General features: G+C 38.1%; 1 protein-coding gene and 1 long non-coding RNA gene across 2 annotated transcripts; one reads left to right on the top strand and one right to left on the bottom strand.

The window, feature by feature from the left end:
• The first annotated feature begins 1,137 nt into the window (after window positions 1-1,137).
• On the top strand, window positions 1,138-19,844 carry LOC137049686 (uncharacterized). Its single transcript, XM_067428293.1, has 7 exons — window positions 1,138-1,241; window positions 5,402-5,881; window positions 6,168-6,264; window positions 13,379-13,448; window positions 18,314-18,508; window positions 18,602-18,681; window positions 18,801-19,844. The coding sequence occupies exons 2-7, from the start codon at window positions 5,464-5,466 to the stop codon at window positions 19,759-19,761; spliced, it is 1,821 nt and encodes a 606-aa protein (XP_067284394.1). The 5' UTR covers window positions 1,138-1,241; window positions 5,402-5,463; the 3' UTR covers window positions 19,762-19,844.
• LOC137049718 (uncharacterized) lies at window positions 9,895-11,121 on the bottom strand. The gene is made up of 3 exons (XR_010899682.1): window positions 10,693-11,121; window positions 10,231-10,435; window positions 9,895-10,125 (listed from the first exon to the last, which is right to left on the bottom strand). It is a non-coding gene; the product is annotated as an uncharacterized lncRNA (long non-coding RNA).
• Window positions 19,845-21,040: the final 1,196 nt, after the last annotated feature.

The following is a 21,040-nucleotide window of genomic DNA, read 5'->3' as shown; positions in this document are numbered from 1 at the left end:
GCATCTGCCAGTGTTAGAATGGGACGAAGTTTGGCAATGTTTCTGAGGTGGAAGAAGGAGGTCTTACACAGGTGTTTGATGTGAGCTTCAAACGTAAGCTCCAATTCCATTCTGACCCCCAGATTGGTGACTGAAGTGGAAAGTGGAATGACCTGATCAGAGCACCTATTTTGCTTCAAACGCTCAATTTATTTGCATGTCCAGTGGATTCGAATGTCCACAATGCATTCAAAATGTTCAAGTGTCCATTTAGACGTGGATTTGACGCTCAATTCGCACTTGGTGTGAACGCAGCATAAGAAGGCAGAATAAAGAAAAAAATCTGACCATATAAATACTTGTCCAAAACAGGCCTTATCATTTATATCGTTTCACATAGAGGTGTATACATTAATGCATGTATTATATTTATTTTAAAAGCCAAGTTTAATATTGTCAATTCAAATAATGATATGAATATATTATACATAATTATAATCCATATAATATAAATATAATAAATAATTTGCAACAAAATATGAGCAGTTTTGTTTAATTTGGAGTGAGAAATACAGGGGGAGTGGCTTTAGTGCATTTTTGCTCACAGCTGATTGGTCCAGTTTTGGTCTCTCTAACCCAGATTAAAACCTGCTCTGGAGTGGTGTGCTTGCATAACATAGCAATGAAAGCCGCTAAAACCAATCCACCTTGTTGAGTCTGAAAAAACAGATTTTGTGCTAACTAATCTTGAACTTGCTGTGTAGAAGCTGAAATGGGCTTTCTGCAACAGGCCACTGGTCGTCTTTTCTTATTATCTCTCAGTTCATCCTCTCCGTCTCTCTTTTTCTTTGCTGCTGGTCATCAACTACTTCTATACGGCTAATTTACAAAGCCAAGGAAAATAAATCAAAGAGTAAAAACACAGTAACAGTTAATTTTAAACAATTGATAAAACATTGCAACGTATATTGTTTCATATTCATGTCCGTGGCCCAAAGGTTTAATATGCTTCAAACTCTTTCAGCGCATCATTAGACAACATGCATTTAAATATGCATTTCTCCAAGGATTCAAAAATATGAATACCTGATTTATTTCGCAGTATGTTTACTATTTATTTATTTTTTTGCATGTCAATCTCTATTTACGTTCTGATTTCAGACAGCAGCGTTTGAATGGGACTTTTATTTTGGTCTCATGGAGTGACGTCATAAGTCTGCGCCGTAACCCTGTGCTGGGATTCAAGATTCGACTGAAGAAAGGTTTGTGTTTAAGCATTTAACGTGTTTGAATCGATACAATTTTTTAAATCAACTTTAAAATGAAATATTAGAGGCAACGTAAAAATAATAATTATGCACTAAATGTACAACTGTGTTACTTTATGTAAGTTAACATTAATGAACGGTCTGTGAGTAAAGTGCATCGATACACGAGTAACAGAAATGGTGCGTCTTATTTCGCGTCGTATGTTGTGAATCAGTAAAGTTGTTTTATCGTGAACACGAATTCTGTCACTGGAGAAAGTTATTGTGGGATAAACGGAGGTTTCTGATAACGTTACTGCGAATCAATTCAAAAATAAAGTTTTTAATGGTGTTTGTGTATGTGGTGTTTTAATATGTTTAAGACAAACCAGGTGCAAATTAATCAGTTAACACCATTGCTGAATATTTTCTCCTTAAAACGGCAGTGGAACAAAGACCGCACATCTTTTGTCACATACTGTTTTCGACTAACGTTACTTAAGTAGCGACATATGCTATTTTGGATGCAGCCATTGAAAATGCCTTAGTTTTTTCTTAGTATTTTTGTCTTTTTTCCAGTCCAAATATCTAAAAATTCTTAAGTCAAGATGCACTTAATGTTACTAGATGAGTAAAATGACATTTGACAAATGACAATTTCTTGTTTTCTGGGGAAAAAAATTTAATGAAGAGTTTTTGTTGTTATTGATTAAAACAAGCTAAATTATCTGCCAATGTGGTAAGAATTAAAATTGTTTCTGTTTGGAACAGAAATGATTTCAAACAAGAAAAATATATATGATGTAATTTTACTTATCTAGTAAAAGCATCCTGATTTAGAATTTAGGACATTTAGACTGGAGACAAGAAAAAACATACTAAATGAAAGCATATTTTTTGCAGTGTAACTATTTAATTTACTTTATTAAAGTAACATAACTAATTACATTTGATTGCTTTTCTAAATTTCTGACATTTTTAAACAAAGGTGTAGTTAATATATAAACCAGGCATAGTTAAAGGGGTACTTCAGCGCTGGGAAGATGAATCTGTATTTAAACTGGGTCATCAATGCGGTAGAAATGTGAAATTATTTTTGAATTTGGTGCCTTCTAGACTGAGAAAAGACAGAAAATGTATTTTTGTCCCATGGGGATGAAAGACTACAATTCCCAGAATGCTTCGCTGCCCTGTGAGGCCATTCCCAACACCACCAACTTCATTACTGTGACTGAGTTAGAGAAGACACTACAATTAAAATCTGAACGTGTCTGTTCAATATAATGAGTGAGTCACCGTGCGAGTGTCACAGCCCTGAGCACTAACTGCACGAGTGATGAGAGCTGAGGTAATCGCGACTACATTCGCGGCATACATTCAAACACGAGTTCAGTCTGGCACGCGTTTCAGTTCATGCCTTTGCAAGCTTAACTTTCATAGAAATGAATTTGAGAAGTTAAAAGACTTACATTGCTCACCATAGCTCCGTTTAAATGATCCTGTCTGCAAGCTGAGCTCTCCCTGCCAGCTGAGTGTAATCTCCCATCCCCCATGCGCAGATTCAAAACATGCGGAAATGGCTCCCTCTGCTGGCTGTAGTCTTTAGCCTCTGGGCAAACATTCCTCCTATGATGCAAAAATTGTCATTTTGCATCATAGGAGGAATTTTTCCAGAAATAAAATGCATAAATCTCTCGTCTCAGGGAGATATGAGGGGGGAAAGCACAATAATTTGAATATTCTCCAGGGTTTCTACTGATACAAAGCCATATGCTAATCGCTGAAGTAACCCTTTAACCTTATAGTAGTCAACACTGATTACTGTCAGACTTTCAAAATCCTTCCATCACTTGAATTGAAATTATAATAATTACATTTTAAAGCACAGCTAGCACAAAATCAGACTAACTTTGAGATCATTCTGAGGATACAGATTTCTGGATGAAATTATTTTAAAAAAATCAGAATAGTACTGCATTACTAAATGGCCTTTAAATGGCAGGAGTCCTCATGCATATCAGGCAAAGCAATAAATTCATATTCAACATATCCAATATTTGCAATCGTTAACATGTTCATAAATAACTGTAATTTAATAACACATTTTTTTTCTCAGTATCTAACATATTACAATTATATTTATGTTGTAATTAAATTACGTAAAACCGTTACATGTGGCTAGTTACTGCTCCTATATAAACAGCACATGCATTTGTCATAGTGCCTGACAGGGCAGGCCAGGTTAAACGTTATGGTAATGCATAAAGCTTAAAATAAAGAATTATCTTGTTTTGGGCTGCTTGGATCACGCTCCTTTCTAGCAGCAGCTCATTGTGTTTCTTACACTATTTCTAGATGCATTTTGTCCACAAAAAAATGCTATATGCAGTGCTGTAATTAGATGCGACTGCTGGCCAGCTTGTTTATACTTTACGCTTCTAAACTGCACTTCAGAATTCTGTAGGTGACATTACGGACACTATGTCCATATTTTTTACAGTCTTTGCATTAATTACTTACCCTCATGTCGTTTGACACCTGTAAGACCTTTGTTCATCTTCAAAACAAAGATGAAGATATTTTTGTTGAAATCCGATGGGTCAGAAAGGCCTCGATTGGCAGCAATGACTCTCTCAAGATCTATAAAAGGCGCTTAATACGTTGTTACAAAGTGCATCTCCCTACAGTGATTCTACAATAATTTTATGAAGCAACAAGAATTAGCTTTTGTGCACACAAAAAATCTAAATAATGACTTAATTAAACTAACCCAAAAATGAAATGAAAATTCTCTCATTAATTACTTACCCTCAAGTTGTTCTACACCATTTTAGACCTGCGTTCATCTTTGGAACACTAAAGATGTTGTTACAAAGTCCATCTCACTACAGTGGCTCTACAATAACTTTAGGAAGTGAAAAGAATAGTTTTTGTGAGCAAAAATAAATAAATAAATAACGACTTATATAGTGATGGCCTGTTTTTAAAACTTTGAACCATTATGAATCATCGATTCATGTTTCGGATCGCTTGTCAAACCACCAAACTGCTGAAATCACATGACTTAGGCGATCCAACCCGCTGATTCAGTACACTGTGGGTTCAATACACATTGTGGTTCGAAGTTGTTTTAAAATTAGCCCATCACTATATAAGTTGATATATAGGTTTTTTTGCACACAAAAACTATTGTAAAATTGCGCTTCATAAAATTATTGTAGAACCACTGTAGTGAGATGGACTTTGTAATGACGTCTTTAGTGCCTTTTATGGGTCTTGAGAGAGGAAAGGACATTGGTGTCAATGGAGGCCTTTCTGAGCCATCGGATTTTAACAAAAATATTAATTTGTGTTCCGAAGATGAACAGAGGTCTTGCGGGTGTCGAATGACATGAGGGTAAGTAATTAATGACAGAATTTTCAATTTTGGGTGAACTAACCCTTTAATGAGTGAGCCATTCATTCAGCGGACTGGCTGAATCTGGAATCTCCCCCTAAACCCTCATTCACTATTCCCTATGTTAGTCCACTAATATAGTTCACTTGAAAGAGTGAATGAAAACGAGTGAGGGAATTCAGACAGCCGTTGTGTGTAGATCGGCTGTACTCATTATTGCGTTGCATTGTGGGATTGAATGAGTGCACTCAATAATGTCCACCATGGTTTCAGACAACACTACTAATGGCTGTCTCCTCAAATAATGCCTTATTTGAGGGTATAGTGGGTGATTTCGGATTCAGCCACTGGTTCATTTAGAAATTAATTGTTAGATTGTTGCTGTTAGATGCGCTGTGATCTTTTCTGGAACTAGTAGTTTCGCTGCTGAAACGGGAAAATCAATAACAATTACTTGTATATTGAACTTGTTCAAGTTGTGTGAACCCAATGTCACATTTTCAATCATGATGGTATTCAGGAAGTTGCTTAACTGCATCATATGTTATAAGTCTAAAAAGTCAAAAATTTGAATTGAAAAAAATTAAACTCCTTTACACAGACATTTTTTTAAAAGTAATTTTGGTGATCAAATGATTTTTAATGCATAAACTTATTGATTACAGAGGGACTTTAATTTTTACTGTTGGGGGTGGCTAATCACTGATTAGACGCACCCAGAGATTTAGTTTGGATTTATGTTTCTTTATGTTAATTATTCTCATCTTAATCATGACAGAGTTTCCAAACACACACAAAAACTCCAGGCGACTGAGATCCACATGACACACGATTATAAAGATGGCGTTCATTAAAGAGGAGATTGAAGACATGAGGATTGAAGAAACGATCAGCGTGAAAAAAGAAGATACTGAGGAACAAACAATGGTGGTGTTCATTAAAGAGGAGGATGAAGACATGAGGATTGAAGAAACAATCGGTGTGAAACATGAAGATACTGAGCCAACAAAGATGGCATTTATTAAAGTGGAGAGTGAAGACCTGAGAATTGAAGAAACCTTCAGCGTGAAACAGGAAAATACTGAGCAAACAAAGATTAAAGAACAGAGTGGAGACATTAGAATTGAAGAAACATTCAGTCTGAAACGAGAAGATACTGAGGAACAAGCAAAGATGGGGTGTATTGATGGGGTTAAAAAACAGAGTGAAGACCAGAGAATTCAAGTATTCAGCGTGAAACATACTGAGGTACAAAAAGGTGGGTTTCATTCTCAAAGTTCAACTCTGTAATTTCATCCTTATTTAAATATCCATCCCTACAGGATGATATTTTTGAATAATGTCATAAGACTAATTAAAGTGATTTTATTTGAAATGGAGCAGGACAGACATGTTGAGATCAAATATTTATTATGTAATATGTTTTAAACCCAGTGCATTGTGATTGACCAAACACCTCAAAAACTGTAATGCCCCTTACCAATAATTGCAAGCTTCAGCTTCCAAAGCAAATATAAAGACTGTTATACTTATTATGTCATCAGTTTTACCATATCAGTTCGAGCCTGAGTCGGATTCTGATGCAGATGATCAGTCGGAACCAAGTGCACCAGCGCGACTTCAGCAGGACGTTTCACAGTGGTAAGTTTTTAATGTGAAACTTACCTTTGTCGTACAATGTTATAAGAGTTTAATTTGTCATCTTCACTGTAACAACTTCATGTCTAGGGCTGAACATGGAGTTTGATATTTTTTAGGCACCGACCAATTTCCCTCGACTTTCGAGTATCAAAAAATGTCTTGTCGTGTGGTACCAAATTTCGACACCTAAGTGGTTAATCTTATCATTTTAAGTGAGGCAATAAGCTTAGAATAGATGTGGCGAAAATTATGCCCAGAGACGTGGGTTGCACATTTGGCTGTAGTATATCTGGTTGTTAAGTCTGACATCACACAGCAGCGTTTCCGGGTCCAAACACTCTCTCATACCACAATAAAAACTAGGGATGGGCATTTTTGTCAATTTTTCATTTCGATCATCGATAGATCTCAAAAACGACTAATCGATTAGCCGTGGGCGGGGCTTGTGTGGGGGGCGGGGCATCTCCGTCATGGAGATATGAAACTATTTTAAGACTGTTACGAAAATGTATGCGACAAAAACATGAGATGTCTATGCAAATATGAACATATGACTATAAAAAATAACTATTAGATTATGATGCATAAATGTCTTAAAGAAAAAGAAACTAAATAACAGTCTCAAATAACCCAGTCAATGATATCGGGCATTGTATTTGAGCTGAAACTGTGAATACACCACCCCGCAGAACTTTGCTAGAGAATTAATAAACTTAGTCAAACGCATCCTATATGAGATTAATCAGATATATGCCTATTACAATTAACATCTGCCCAAAAGGACGCAAATGCACACGTGAACTTGGCCAACAGGCTTGAAAACGAAACTCATTTTGAATGCACTCTTCAACGCTTCTACACGGGCAACGAAACCACAGATAATCTACAACACTTTAATCGTGTCCTTATTATAATTCTATGTAGCCCACATGACAGATTGGCGCTGCACATAATTTTATTTTTCATGATCAAAGTGAGAACAGCATCACTGCGCGTTTTTGAATCCATGAGAAACATTAAAACAGATCGACTGTTAAAAAAATGAGTAACACTGCTGCATTATTAATATCATCAATGATTTTGAAAAAGAAATAGCCTATCTAAAAATAATATGACCGTCTCAAATAACCCAGTCGATAATGTCGAGCTGTTTGCATTTGAGCTGAAGCTGAAGAGATTGAACACCAGCCGAAATAACGGCAGCGCTTTGCTAGCTGGTTTTATTAAACTCAACCAAACGCCATCCGATTATGAGATTAATCAGATATAGACAACATATAATCAAGTATAAAACAAGTAATCTTACAACTTGCATCTGTGGAAAAGGACGCGGTTTGCTTGGGGATTTCCTTTATTAACAGCGCGCACTGATCCACGGGGAACTAAAGCACAGAATACAACAGTATATGACAATCGTGTTCTCATTATAATGCTGTGTATGTGACAGATTGGCGTCGCCCATATTGCCCTGTATTTCATGATCATTCACAGTGCTTCAGGCATCACTGCGCGCTTTAGTTTTACTTTATTTCGTGGTCTGGAAGGCGTGCTGTCTAATGCTAACCAATCAGACCTCAGTTACCGTCCAAAATGCCGCAATAACCAATCCGAGAAATATACAAATATTTTTTAAAGTCAGGGCGATCATCGTTTTCATGATCGATCGTCGCTGTCACGTTCGAGTAATCGAGTACTCGACCACTGTTGCCCATCCTTAATAAAAACTACAAATGGTGCTAGTATACACTAGGGATGTCCCGATCAGGTTTTTTTGCCCTCGAGTCCGAGTCATTTGATTTTGAGTATCTGCCGATATCGAGTCCCGATCCGATACTAATATAATACATAAAAAAAGAATAAAGAAGAGCGAAAAAAACGAACCAGGATGTTCCTTATTTTTTATTTTATTCACCTTATTTTAACATTGAACAACTCTAACAATCAGAGCACTTCTGTGAGGTAGCTTGAACAATCAAGTAATAAATAACATCAATTCTTCACTTTTGGATTTTAGTGTAACAGAAAATATAAAAAAGTCTGGGACCGGAGTTGCGCAGAGCAGGAAGTACAACGGCGATATCAAAAGCACACCCATACTCTCATAGATGCAGAACAATTAATTATGTTGGTGTGAAATAAACAGTTATGGAAATTAAATTAAATTAAATAATCTGCTCCCAAAAAAATCTGTTAGTGCCTCAGTGACAACTTCACTCAGAGAAGACGCAGATCTCAGCTGTCAATCATGACATCACACAGCCGTTTTTATAGCATCAAATAACTAACTAAAACTAAACTTATTAAAAAAAAAAAACACTTGAAATGAAATCATTGTGATGATAACTGCCTACAATGACAAATCAACTTTGGGGGAAAAATATTTGAAGTGTAATTTGATTAAAGTGTAATTAACAATGCTTTTCAGGTTTTTATAGGTATAACATTAGTTTTTAGGTAGAGAAATTGAATAAAGTAGGCTAATCAAATGTAAAATAGCTGCATATTTAACTGTTTAAATTAAAGAATAATCCTTACAAAAGCGATTTAATCAAGAGGAGTGAGTGATTCCTTATCTTTTGTTTGACATTAAACAGACAGCAGTAAAGGCTACTGCCCCTTTAAGACCTGAAGGAAGGCTCTGCGTTGTCTTTCTCGACTGTATAAAGTCCTCTTAAGGCATAATCAGACTATGTCTGCTTGGATACTCATCAAGATGGACATGCTGACATACTTCTTGTGTGAGTTGGTCCGTTTAAGCGCAAGTCTTGAAAGAGAACTCAATATTTGCGCGCTGTGAGACGAGTGCGGATGACAGAGACAGATCAGCGCGCGCGTTCTCATTCGCGTCTTCTGGCGAATATACACGGGTGATATTAGCGCTGTTGTAATGTATCACCGAGGTGGCAGCCAGCACGTGTATCCATCTACAGAAACATACATAAAGCATTATTTTCAAGTTACAACCCATATTATTGATGCGTCATCATGCTCAGCTCACGTCAGAATATCCCCTTAGAATTCCTGTCAATTTTGCCTAAAACGCCTGAAAAAAGGCATACCCAAAATAAATTGCATGCTGTGCTTGAACCACATGGAGGATATGAATGGATTTGGTCTCTTTTAAAAGGTGACACTCTGAGGTTTGTTCCTAAACTGTCAAAATCACTGTAAGTCTTACTGGTATTGAGTAATATAATTTTGAACTCACTGAAAAATTATAAAAAAACATTCCGCCTACTTTTTTTTTGTAAGAAGATGCCTCCAGATAACTATAGCTGGTAGCTATGAGCTGGAAAACACAATGGGATCACAGTCTGAAACCTTACCAAACCCAATTTCAAATTTGACATCAATACCTCATAAAATGAGTGTTTTACACTTGTTTATCTAAATGTATTTCTAGGCGCTCTCCAAAAAAGGCCACCTGGAGACTCCAAATGGCCCTTTGGAACCATAAACAGATAAAATGCTTTTATTCTTGAATGCTTTTATGTAGAGTCATAATTTTAGTCTCATATGAAAGGTTACACTTAGAGCTATTCTATTCTTTATCCAGATTCACTGTCATTCATAACAAACATTTTTTTCAATTCTTGAAACTAAACAAATAAAGAGAAAAAACAAGTGCCATGGTTTTAATTGTTTTATTATTTTAAAACACTAATATATATATATATATATATATAAAACTATTTACAAAGTTTCCATATATGTTTTATGTTTTTACTGGCAACATGCCACGCATTGTAACAGTCCTGACTTGGCAAAAAGCACAAAGAAAAATGTTTTGTACCACTTCTGGGTCTTATGAATGACTAATAGCTGATCAGGGCATCAGAGAGTTCCACTCCACTCATGCACCTGTATGAACAGAAAAAAAAACATTGACCTACATACTTTTGTATTTCAAATAGCATTTTTTATATAATTTTTTTTATATATAATTGTTGATTATATAATAAATACCAGCTGTACTCTTTCACTGCTGGTGGAACAGAGATATCCTTCAACACCCAGTTCTCCCTCTTCCTCTTCCTCTGGGTCTTCTGCTGGCAGAACCTTCTGAGAAGTTTTGGTGTGGGCTTCCTCTTTTGATGTGCTGTGACCATCAGTTTGGATTTATTTGCTGACTGGCTCCCAGTGTTCATCTGTTTCGATGTCAGATGATTAGCTGTATTAATAATAATAATACAATTATTTACAAAACATTTAAATTTTTCTGTATTCTACTAATGTTTACATGCTCACAAGTATATAGAAAAACAAACACACAAAACAGACATCCGTGCACACATGAATGCCAACAAACAGAAGAACGCGAGCGCACAAACACATAAAAACACGCAACTCAATAAAAAGTCATAAAGTGACTCAAGTGCACAAACATCTACTACATTCATATGTTATAAAATATGATAAAACACTTACTTGTCGAGAAAAACATCTCCGCTATCCAAAAACAGCTCGTCCGCTATCGAGTCGACGGATGAAACCTCGCTCTAATCTTTAGTAATGTCATCATTCGACTCATTACTGTCACGCCGAACGCTCTGCTTTACTACTTCGACGAGTAAAAAGAGTTTCTCCATGATTCTCTCCGCGATCGTTCACCTACCCAAGCTCAAAGTTATGTAAACAAACCACAGACCGCTAAAGCTAACGCGCTAACTGTGCGCTCTCGGATATGCGCACAGAGGGACGAGTTGGTGACGAGCCTTGCGCATGTGACGGTATGCTGACCGGTTGATTCGTCATGCTAAAATTACATATGGATACGTTCAGAATTTCATTGGCTATCAGAGAAGACCGTCATTTTCGAAGTCTGATGCAATTGGATCGAATTACTGCCACTCAAAGTGAGGGTGGGACTTTCTGCACCCGGAGCGCTCCTTGGCTGTTACGGGTTGAGGTCAGCACATAGATGCACCGATTGGCTCATATGAGGTGTCAGTCAGACACCTCAGACACTAAAGGGGAGAGTTCACAGATCATTTGAATAGCAGACAATGGCGACTGTTTACATGTTTTCATAGAACTATGGACAGAATAATCTGATGCTTTGATTGCTCCATCAGCTAATGTGAAATGATGCTACTATGCTCCATGGATGTTTATTGACAAATGCATGTGTTATGGACTAAATATTGCCCTGAATTGGATTGACTGGACCCTTTACAGTGCAACCAGACCGTTTTTGGTGGAATGTTATGGATTTTCTCCAGTTTTTGGTGAGTTTCTCCAGTTTTTATTCCGAGGAAGCCCAATGGGGTGGTCTGACAAATCAAATGATTGTATCTGCTGTGTTGATTGTATCTTAAAATGGTTTACATCGTTCGAATCGCGAGAATCTCAGCTTTCCGCGGATATGAGACATGTTAAACTTTTTTTGTCAGAGTTTTTACAATTTATGATTTAAACCTGTAACCCCCCCTATGTCCCGAATGCGGGACGTCGAATCGTTATCTGGATATACATTATATCCGAGTCCTGATCGGTCTGAAATCACGTGATCGGGCCCGATTTCCGATCACGTGATCGGATCGGGACATCCCTAGTATACACACACAATGTGGTGTAATATTACAAAAAAGTTATAATCATAACCTTTTTCTCCATACCAAAATTCCAGATGGCCAGACTGTGATTCATCTTTTATAAATTGTTAAAATATTAAAGGTCCCGTTCTTTGCGCGTTTTCGAAGCTTTGATTATGTTTACAGTGTGCAATATAACATGAGTTCATGTTTCACGTGTAAAAAAAAACAACAGTATTTTTCACACAATTTACTTATCTGTACAGCGCTGTTTTCTGTCCTAAAAACGGCCTGATGATTTCCTTGTTCTATGAAGTCCCTCCTTCAGAAATGCGTAACGAGTTCTGATTGGGCCAGCGCTTCCCGTGTTGTGATTGGACAGCAGCTTAGCGCACTTTGCCCGGAAAGGTCCCGCCTCTTACCATAACGGGGAAATGGAAGCGCTGAATGCGTGCTCTTCTCCACGTGGGAGAGCAACAAGAGCAACACCCCCTATTTTGCGTGTTCTTGTGGGCGGAGGGTTAGTCAACAAACGGTTTTAGTGACGTCATTCATAAAGGAAGTGCAGGGGTGTAGTCCAAACCGGCCGTTCGCTGTAGGCTTTGAAAGGGAACTTCTGTAAAATAAAATATCTCGCTTGGCATTGAATTTTGAGCTTTATAATTTTACAGGTATTATTTATGCTCTAACAGCAACATTTCACACTAACTAAAGTTTGAAAGATGGAATCGCGAAGAACGGGACCTTTAATGTCTGTAACGCTGTGACCATAGAGACTGTTGTGTAGACTGTAAGTATTTAAAATGTTTAACTTTTTTTAATATTTGATGTTTAATATGAAATAATAGCGCTTCTAAACGAGCTTCGATGGCATTCTCAAGTGAAACAAGTTGAAGCTTGGACCCAGAAACGGCCTTCCTTATGTCATGACTTAACAAGCGGATAACCCCGCCTGCAGAGAATTACGGCTCCGACACGGCCACCGAAGCTGATCCTGTCACTCTAGTCAATACTTATGTTTATTCCAGCGAGGACGTAACACAAAACCTCGTCAGAACTGTAATGTGCCACAGACGTATGCAGTGTATATGTGGGTAAGCGTCTCAATCCCCATAGATGTAAAAGATGTGGAAATTTATCAAAAGCATGACTACATGGTGAACAGGCTCAATGCCAACAGCACCCGATGCAATATTTGCTTTTTGTTCTTTAGGCCCTTTCCCTATACCAGCGGAGACTACTTTTTTTTTGCAGCCAACACGGATTCAGAAAACCCTAGTTTATTAATAGACAATTAATGTCTTCCTGCTATTTTTACATTCATAATCATTAGGCTACTTTTGCCAGTGCTTTTTGGTAAGCTTTATGCAAGGCATATATTCCGTCCCCCAGTACTCTATATCTGTAAAAAAGACTAAAGTCTAGAGTCTGTAAAAAAAAAACCTGACCAAATAAAACCTTTTTTTTTTTGTCGTTGATGTAATGTAATGATGAATGATACCCAGCCCTATTCATTTCCTGAAGTGATTACATAAAATACAGTTTTAAAACATACTGGTGTATTTTTGTTGTTTATTTAGGTGCAGATGTGGAAACTGTAACAGAATGCCCAGTGAAGTTGAACATATCTGCTGCATGGAAATACCAAAGGTACTATAGTAAATTACTACATTGAATAAAGATGTATGTGACCTATGTTGGCAAAATGAGTCGCAATGAGCACATTTTCAAAAATGTGTTATTGGAATTTTCTTTTAAAATTTTTGAGGAAGTCTTTTGAGGAAATTTTCTTCTAATTCAAGTTTTCAGAAGGTTCTGAAACAAATTCACCTAGCACCTAGCAAAATCCCTGGTAATACCTCATTTGACACACATTAAAGGTGGGGTGAGTCTTATTTCAAAACCGTTTTAGAAAAGACACGGGCTGAGTGAAATGACAAACTTGTAGCCAATCAGCAGGTAAGGGGCGTGTCTACTATTGATGGTGAGAAGAGCGCTCGCTCTCGCTCTGTGCACGTCATTATTCAAAACACACGAGTCGCACATGACGGACATTAGCCGACAACTAGTCCAATATATGCTTGATTATGCTCATGTGTCATGTTCACTTGTTAGTCCATTTGCGATCGCACTGTGTCTCACTTCAGCGATGATAAACACCCGTTAATATCCACACTGTAGGGAGCATCTAAATCTCATCACTGTGTGCTTCAAGCATCAGCTCACACAATGTCTCCGACAAGTAAGATACTCCTAATATATGTTTGCTTACTCTTTTCATGATCTATATAACCCTTATTCAGTCATAATTGTAATATGTCATTAGCTGGACTGTCGTGCTTGTGTTCTATAGAGTTGTTCATGAGAACAGTTTGTGATTCTGTGATCGCTATGACTCTAATCTTGTCATAATTGTAATATGTCGTTAGCTGGACTGTGTGCTTGTGTACTATCGAGTTGTTAATGAGACCAGTTTGTGTTATAATCAGTCAACAATGGCTAGCGGAGGCGCAGAAGAACTTGAAAAGCCTCCCGCATCATTCACATCGCATGTATGAGAGCATTTTGGCTTCCCCGTTAAGTATAATGATGAGGGAAGAAGGGTGGTGGACAAAACTGTAACAGTATCTAGGTAACGTTACTGTGGCAGCTTGAGAGCCGTATGAAAGTGGCATTACATCGAGCATGGCTATCTGAAGCGACCCCTGCTGATGCCGTTTCATACACAGCGTAGTCTGTTTGCGGTGCGTGTTTTTTCTGTACCCATGTTAACAGATTACAGTTTTCAAACTGCTCGCAGTTTCGGTCCGTCAGTGCGAAGTGTAGCGATCATTTCTGCACAGAGTCTATGTTTTTCTGCGCTGAATTAAAGGGACAGTGTGCTGTCTGTATTAAAACAAACATGTATTGATGCGAAAATTTAGTAATTTCCTCACATGTATATTGTAAAGTGTACTCTGTTTCAAAGTCAACATATGGCTTTTTGCCTTGGGTAAAGCAAGAAAAATGGATTTAGCTTTAGGTAAACAAGTGAAAAAATGGAGAGCACTCTTTTCTGGAGGTGGAAAAACAGTTATTTATGACCTGCAGGATTTCTTTTAAAAAATGAAAGCAAAAACTAGTTGGCTGTTTTTGCCTATTGTAAGTTCTAATTTAAAATGTTTGTTATTTTTACATAGTCTAGCCGGTTTCTAAGGTACTAGGCTATATAAATATAAAGTAATGCATTGTAGTGTGTTTAAACATATCTATAAAATAGTGTAGACCTACAAAGAGAATTGCAATGATGACATGCCATGTTCAGTATTTTTGGATTTTAAATAAAAATAATGATTGTGTTAAACCGGCATGAGAGGTCTTCTCTCTCTCCTGAGAATGTTGACATCCTAATGTTTTTTTTTTTTTTCATTATATGCTCAGGCCCATTTTCACATCACAGGTTGTATTTTACATGTTACACATTAACAACTGTGTAAAATGTGATTTATTCAGCTGGTTATTTATTTTAGCCTATATTTGTTAAAACCAAAACCATATAGGTTATGCTAACACCAACATTTTTCATACAATAAATGGAAAGCAAATAAAAAAAGTCTCCCCCCCCCTTTTTTCTGATCCGAAAAATGATCCGATCCATGATGTGATCCGAAACGTGAGTTTTGTGATCCGTTACACCCCACTAATGATGTCAAGATGCGCGCATGATCGTTTTCTGGGCCTGGTGTCTATAAAAGCTTATTTTTGACTAACAAGGAAGTTTTCAGCTATGAAACGTACAGGGTATTCTTATATTACCATGACCTTTTATATATCAAAAGCTCAAGGGAAAGTTGTTTTCTCAATTCATCACCCCTTTAAAACTGCTTTACTGCACAGATCTAATATAAAGTTACACATCAGATTTTTTCCCCCCAAAAGTTAACCAAACATTAATTTAAAGGAACACTGTGACTTTTTGGGACTTAGTATCCACTTTTTGGGGATACTAGCTTATTCACCGTATCCCCCAAAGTTAGATAAATCCATACTTACCATTCTCATCTCCGTGCATTCCATAACTGTCTGACCACCGCTAGCCTAGCTTAGCACAAAGACTGGAGGTGAACCACTGCGTCCAGCCACAATAAGTGACAAAATAACGGCAACATTTTCCTATTTACATATTGTGATGTGTATAGACGTTGTGTACTTAGACCGACGGAAAATGAAATGTTGTGATTTTCTTGCCCGAAATGTCTAGGAACCATACTCTCTACCCCTTTTCCACCAAGGCAGTGCTAGCACTGGTTCGGAGCCAGAGCCTAGTTTCAAAACGTTTTTTTTTTTGTCTTTCCACGCCTAAAGCACCTGCTCCGAACCAGGAAAAATGGTTCTTAAGTCGCACCAAAACTTTGCAGGTCTAGAACGACAACGAGAACATACGACTCCTTATGCTTTGGAATCTCTCTCTCTCTAGCATTTTGATATTTCTCGCTGATGCATCTTGAAGAAGCCTGGTGTGTTTGTGTTTCCCGCTGTCTCGCTAGAGTTGCTGAGAAAGATGAGACGTGTACAGTGACTTAAGACCTGGCTCTGTGGTGGCTCGCTAGCCCATTGAAAGGCAAACTGGTTCTTAGAAGGCTCAGTTGAACCATCTCCGAACTGGCACTAGCACTGGTTCTGAACTAGCACCCGGTTCATTCTAATGGGAAAAGGGGTATCATTCCGAGTAATGATCAGGGAAGTTTGCTGCCAACAAAATATGCCAATGCTAATTATGATTTACAATTCATTAAATCATATTCAACATATTCAACTTTTTTGCTCTAAACAACCTTAATTATGCGTTACGGATGTGACCGTTACGGTTGTGACCGTTACGGATGGTTCATAATAAATATAGGCCATGCATGTGATGTGACCAACGCATATTTTTTCACCATGATATAGCTGTTAAATGTACTGAAATATATTACTTTGATCTCTAACTGTATATTGGAACATTTCAGAAAAAAAAATATTTTGCTAACATTTTGGAAATAAATTTCTAATAACGAAAACATCATGAAAATTTACATGCCATAATGTTAGCATTATAGCCCTTTATAGAATTATAAAAATGGTGTTTGGGGGTAAAATGTGTGTTATTTTGGTATGGTTGCCTGCTAAATTTCGCACGCATGGGTCTATATATCACATAATAGTCGCTTCAACCCGCGGACATAGAAAACAACCGGCAGAAAAAAAAACACGGACTTGGCAACACCGTGCAGTTGATCTCTGTTGACATTTGAAAATGCGTCTCTCCGTTGCTCTGATTGGTTGTAGGCCTATCCAATTTGATATCTTTCTTGGTTCGTTGAAACATGCCCCATAATCACACCCCAATGGAGCAGTTTCAGACTCATATTCTGACTAGAATTGAGTATGACCACATCAGGCTAATAGGCTATGTGCACGTAACTAAGGAGTTCTACTTCCGCCGCCTTGAGTGTGCGGTTGACCATTTCCGGTTCGCGGCATTGCTATAGTAGCGACTACTAGCGAGAAGATTTTGATTTGCGAAAGATGGCATATTTCACCCGTTGTCTACAAGGCCTCCGGAAAATTGACGTGAACGACGTCCACAGGATTGTCGACCACTGCTCACCTGCACCCGGTTCCAAGCGTGAAAAAGGATTTAGATTGTACATATCAAGCTACATCCACAACTTTGAAGGTGAGTAACTGTTAGCGTTACCTCAGCTGTTAGCGGCTAGATCAGCTATGTAAGACATTAAATAGCTAGCAGCCAAGTCTCAAATCGTGTCAATATTACGATATACTTTATTAGTGTTATTAAATACCTGGTTATGTTTATATGTTTATCAACTGGTTGTGTGTATTTTTAATGTGGGTTTTGTATTTCCTCTCAGTGTCCAAGAAAGATCCAGTGACAGGAGTAGTGTGTGTGAGGGCGTTATGCCATCCGTCAATGGACAGATCTAAACCACCTCACAGTTTAAGCGTAGGATGAGTGTAGCGTTAAGATGGTTACCCGTGTTCCTGGGTTAATCGTGTTCTTTGCTCTAGGTTAACCATGTTCATTTGGTTGACCATGTTCCATATTCACGTTAAAAACGATCAGTGTACGCTAACTGCTACGTTACTTCTATGTTTTCACTAACAGCAATCAGTGGTGTAGTATAATTTGTTTTTCCAGGTATGTTGAACATCCCAGGTGAAAGGTGAAACACATAAGATAGGTATAGAAGTTTATGTAAACCTAAGTAGGTAAAGTCTAAGTAGTTATTCTGCAATCTTGATAATTTTTAAGTGGGGATTATGAGTGTACCGGCAAATCAAATAGACTGCGCCACTGACCACATTGTTAGTAAAGGGATTAAGCATCCTTTTCTTTTAATGTTTACAATAAAAATATTTATATTTTAACTAACAGTGTACAAAAATAATTAGCTTACTTGAGTAGTCCATATAAATATGACAAATCAATTATGCTACTCTTTTTAAAATAATTTTTAAACATCTTGTTACAGGTGGGGCTGAAGGACTCAATCCCTGTTGAGCTGGCCCATCACAGCTGTACATGTGTAGCTGGATCAGTGCTCTGTAACCATTGTGTGGCTCTACTTTTCCAGTCTGCACATTATTCTCAGCTAGACATTCCAGTTGTTCCACCAGTGCTGAGCTGTACGGAGAGTGAACAACAGTGGCACAAGCCACGAACCCTGGCAAGTCTTAGAATAATGTAACATAAATTTAAATACTACATCTACACACATGCATCACATACGCTCATCACTGCTTATGGCCTATATTCACAGGGTGTTAAACCAGGTCCTGTCGAGAAGATGGCTGTGATGTCTGCCAAACCAAAGCAGAGGACCATGGTTGAAGGAGTAAGGTGAGAATTTGGCTGTTAGTTTGTAATCTATTAATTAACCCCTTCAGACCTGAATTATGTTTAGTTTCTGAAAAATAAAAAAAAATATTCATTCATGTTTCTCAATTTGTTTCAAATAGGTCCACACTGTACAGAGCCGTCAGTGGAGAGTTGCTAGACCTGTCCATTCTTAGAGTGTCAGATATCTACAAAGAGTTCACCCCCGTTTCTGCACCAACCATTTGTACCATGGGTATCACCTGTGAGGTGCCACTAGTGGACTCTGCACTCGGTTTGGTACAAGCAGGCAGTCCCCTGTCCTACCAACAACCCAAGGCAAGAAATAGCCCCTTTGCTCACCATGACGCTCCACCATGCCCAGATTTGCCATTGGCTGGCTGCAGACTGGAGACATCACACAGTATGTTTGTTTTCACTGAGCATCAACAGCTGCACTTCAAGTCACTTGAGGTTACCTGGGAGATGGCTCACAAAATAGAGGCTGCAACAAGGATTCAAAGTACATCAGCAGACTGGCATAGCCTGAGAAAACCCAGACTAACTTCCTTACATTTTGGGGAAATATGTCATGCTAAACCATGCACCTTAGATAAGATGGCAGACCGGCTGCTCAAAGGGGTCCGTCAGACAGCAGCAATGAAGAGGGGTCTCGAGATGGAAGCTGATGCCATTGAAGAGTACTGCAAGCTCAAGATGGTTAACTACTACCCTTGTGGCTTCATTATACACCCCGACACTCCATGGTTGGGTACCTCCCCAGATGGGGTTGTCTTTGACCCAACAGAAAATACTGAATTCGGCCTTGTGGAAATCAAATGTCCAAATGTTAAGAGTTATGTGGATTATCCACATCTGAAAATGCAAGATGGTAACCTGGAATTGAAGCAGGGTCATGGCTACTACTGGCAGGTGCAGGGTCAGCTGCTCCTAACAGGGATGGAGTGGTGCGATTTTGTGGTGTTCACGGAGGAAGACACCCTGATTCAAAGAATATACCGGGACAGTGGTGTGATGCAACAAATAAGAGAGAGAGCAGACTTCTTTTTTTTCTACACATACTTGCATAAATATCTGCTTTAATAAAATAAGTAAACAATAACCTCTAAGAACTGTCTTGTTTTTGTTGATATATCATTATAGTGTGAAGCCTTCAGGTGGGTTGTTTTAAAGGGATAGTTCACCCAAAAAAGAAATTGTCATTTATTTATTTACCCTTGTTGTTCCAAACCTTTATGAGTTTCTTTCTTCTGCTAAACACAAAAGAAGATATTTTAAATAATGTTTGTAACAAAGTAGAGAGAACAACCATTCACTACCATGGTATTTTCCCCTCTACTATGGTAGTGAAAGGTTGCTCTCTGTTTGGTTACAAGCATTCTTCAAAATATATTTTGTGTTCAGCAGAAGAAAGAAAATCATACAGGTTTGGAACAACATGAGGGAGAGTAAATGATGACAGCATTTTAATTTTTGGGTGAAATATTCCTATAAGTTAATTTAAATTTGTCCAGTTACTAATCAGAAAATGTGATAAACAGAGTTGTAACACTTTTAGGATTGACCACTTGACTTAAAGTGTACTAAGCAAAGCTGAACCCAAACCCATTGTATTGCTAGATGTTAAACTAATATTCAATGATTCAGGCCCACTTGGGTGGAAATTAAACAACACAAAGGGAGACCAAGTTAATATAGATTTCAAATAAATTTTTTATTAATTTAGAGTCAGTAAATGTAAGCCAAAACTAAATTCTGGTGTGAATCAGTATATTGTTTGTATTTATAAAAAAAAAAAAATGGAGGAAGATGAGCAGCCAGCCATGAAACAAACAGTCAGATTTCTACCTGGCTCTTGTGTTCTCTCCAGTCTTTGACCAGAGGCCCATTTTGGTAGTTGCACAAGATACAAGCTACAGTGAAAATTTGGTTAATGCTCCCTGAAACAGACAAAGGGATTACAGTGTCAAAACGTTTGTTCTCCTTAACCCGCCTAATTAGTCTTTCAACATGAACTCGCAGCCGCGCAATTGATTGGGTCTCCAGGACGTCATGTGCTGCCATTTGTTCCTTATTGGAGCGGAAGGCAGGCCTGTGAAGTTTTCCTGGCACAAGGTTGTCCACCCTAAAGCCCTTGTCCACCATCACAGCCATGTCAGGGGACAGGAGAGGTATGATGCCCGACAATCTGAAGAGCTCACGGTCACTGATAGAGCCCCCATAGAGTGCAGAAACAAATGTCAGAGGACCATGTGGTGCCATGCCGATTATGGCCTTGAAGGTACAGTGTGATTTGTAGTGCGAGTACACCTCACTCTGTAGCACAAGTGAGGATGGAGTTTGGCACAGCAGTTCTGTGCAG

This window comes from Pseudorasbora parva, chromosome 20, assembly GCF_024679245.1.
Source record: "Pseudorasbora parva isolate DD20220531a chromosome 20, ASM2467924v1, whole genome shotgun sequence".
NCBI lineage: Eukaryota > Metazoa > Chordata > Actinopteri > Cypriniformes > Gobionidae > Pseudorasbora > Pseudorasbora parva.
Note: the sequence above shows the minus strand (reverse complement) of the source record. Positions and strands in the feature narration are given on the sequence as shown.